This window comes from Phaethon lepturus, unplaced genomic scaffold (genome assembly GCF_000687285.1).
Source record: "Phaethon lepturus isolate BGI_N335 unplaced genomic scaffold, ASM68728v1 scaffold26538, whole genome shotgun sequence".
Taxonomy (NCBI): domain Eukaryota; kingdom Metazoa; phylum Chordata; class Aves; order Phaethontiformes; family Phaethontidae; genus Phaethon; species Phaethon lepturus.
The window spans coordinates 926-3,200 of record NW_010558695.1 but is presented as its reverse complement, the minus strand read 5'-3'; the positions used below and the strand labels follow the sequence as shown (position 1 = coordinate 3,200).

Sequence of the window (2,275 nt, the reverse complement as noted above, 5' to 3'; positions counted from 1 at the left end):
CAAAATCTGGGTACCCAATCATCACCATCATGTACCGGAGCTGCAGGCAAAGCGAATGGTGGGGTCAGGCCCCCATCCCGCGTGCCCCGGGGCCATGGTGGGGGCAAGGACAGGGGGCCACGCTGGGGGGCCACTACCTTGGCCCTGGCCGCTCTCCGTGTCTCCTCATCCATCCAGTCCAGCTCATCCAGGCGCTGGTCCAGGATGTATTTGATGTCCTCCACCAGCTGCTGCACCTGTGGTGGGTCACCATGGGCGCTGGTACAGCATCCTCACCATGCACCACCCTGCCAGCCATCCCTCAGTGGGCGCCTCAGCAAGGGGACAGGAGCGATGTGGCGGGTCCCTGCCCACCAGCCGCCACCCCCACCCTGGCGGCTCCATGCCCACGAGCAGCATCACCTACCTTTGCCTTGCTGGCAGAGGAGAAATGCTCTTCAACGAAGAGGGCACCCAGGGCCATGCCGAAGTGCTTGTTCGCTTGGCTCAGGCAGATCTTGCCCAGCTCGAGCTGCTTCTCGTTGCCCTCCATCTCCTTGGAGAGCTCATGGATGGCATCACGGAAGGGGGTGGAGAGGTGTTCGCTCAGCACCACCACGATGCGCCACAGCATGTAGTTGTGAAGGATCCTAGTGATGGGGGCCAAGATCAGACCCCCCTCACTGGGCATGTCCCCAGGCACAAGGGGAGGGTGGGGAGCATGCACCAGGGTGGGGACACCCCTGCTCAGGGACCAGCCAGGCTGCGGGGGTGGCCATGTCCTGTGGGGGCACAGGAATGGGCTGGCACCTTGTGCCTCCTTGCTATGCGATGAGCCTGGTGACCTCCAGCACGGGGGGCTCGACAGGTGGCTGGGCATGACCAGGGTGCTGTGAGAGTCACAACAGTGCCCTCTCCCAGGAGCTTTTCTGGGGTCCCTGTGCCCAGCCTGGCCTCTCTAGGACGTGGGTGATGGGGGGGGACGACCATTTCCCAGCCCCCCAGCCGTCACCAACCCCCTGACAGGCTGGGGAAGACGCCGGGCTGCACGGGGTGCCAGCCCCCCTCACCTGCTGGGCGTCACGCGGATGAGGTCAGACACCTTGTGCATGTAGTCTGTGGCCAGCAGCACCACCTCCTCCTCCTCCGAGAAGTTGTCATGGAAGATGCGGTCCAGCAAGCGCTTCCACTTGAGCTGCCAGGGCGGGCATGGTCAGGGGGGCACAGGGATGGCCCCTCCGTGCCACCCTGGAGGGAACTCCCTCCAGGCTGTCCAGCCTCCCACCACCCCTTCCCACCCAGAAAAGTGCAGGGTTGATTCATCACCCTCAAGCAGACTTACGTGGTTGGGCAGCGAGCGCATGGAGCAGGGGGACAGGAACAAGTGTGGGGCACAGGGCAGATGGGGGATGTGGGGTGGCAGGCTGGGCACTGGCGGTACTCACCGTGGGGGTGATGCGCTGCAGCTCACCCAAGGTCACTTTGTGATACATGCTGCTGACGTCCCTCCGCATGTCGTCATACTCAGACACTGTGATCTGCCCAGGGTGGGCACAGCTGTCACCACCCTGCTGCCCGCCTTGGGGGTGGCACAGGGATGGAGCACAGGGATGGGGCAAGAGGGGCTACCGACCCACATCCCTCTCAGCTGCCCACCCCAGGGACCCTCTGCTGCCAGTAGGGCCCTGAGAGCTGGCCATGGGGTCTCCAAGGAGTTGGAGTACCTGAAGGCTGGGCACAAGGGTCCCCAAGGGCTGAGACTGGAGTCCCCAAGAGCTGGGCATAGAGTCCTCAAGGGCCTGGAGTGGGTTCACAAGGGCTGGAGTGGTTGTCCCAAGGGCTGGGACTTGGGGTCTCAAGATGCTGGGGTTGAGGTCCCTGAGGACCTGAAGGGTGGGGGGGTGGCGCCCCCGGAGGCCCTGCCACAGGGTCCTCAAGGGGCTGGGATCCCCAAGAGCCAGGCATGAAGGTCCCCAAGGGCTGGGAGTAGCAGTTCCCAAGGGGATTGGGATAGGGTCCCTTAGGACCAGGCATGGAGGTCCCCAAAGATCTGTGACTGGGTTGCCCAAGGGCTGGGCAGGGGCACACCAAAGCCCAGGGGCATCCCCCTCACATTGGCGAGGTGCTGCTCCAGCTCCAAGATCTCCCGGGCCTTCTGCTCCACATGCTCAGCCCCCAGGAGGGTGAGCAGCCGCTCCATGAACACCCGGTACGCGGTCAGGATCTGTGCCGAGGAAAGGGACGCTGAGTGCCACACCACACTGCCCTGCAGGCACCCCAGCCCCTGGCACTGCTG

General features: G+C 64.3%; 1 protein-coding gene across 1 annotated transcript in view; it reads right to left on the bottom strand.

Moving 5' to 3' along the window:
- The window catches only part of ECEL1 (endothelin converting enzyme-like 1), a gene marked incomplete at both ends in the record, with an annotated part of 5,332 nt that extends 3,129 nt beyond the window's left edge, over positions 1-2,203 (bottom strand). Inside the window, 6 exons of the mRNA XM_010293153.1 lie at positions 1-40; positions 138-236; positions 407-629; positions 1,050-1,174; positions 1,425-1,517; positions 2,093-2,203. The exon at positions 1-40 is cut by the window's left edge and continues 1 nt beyond it. Coding sequence (XP_010291455.1) covers positions 1-40; positions 138-236; positions 407-629; positions 1,050-1,174; positions 1,425-1,517; positions 2,093-2,203 — 691 coding nt within the window. The remainder of the gene's footprint in view (positions 41-137; positions 237-406; positions 630-1,049; positions 1,175-1,424; positions 1,518-2,092) is intronic.
- Positions 2,204-2,275: the final 72 nt, after the last annotated feature.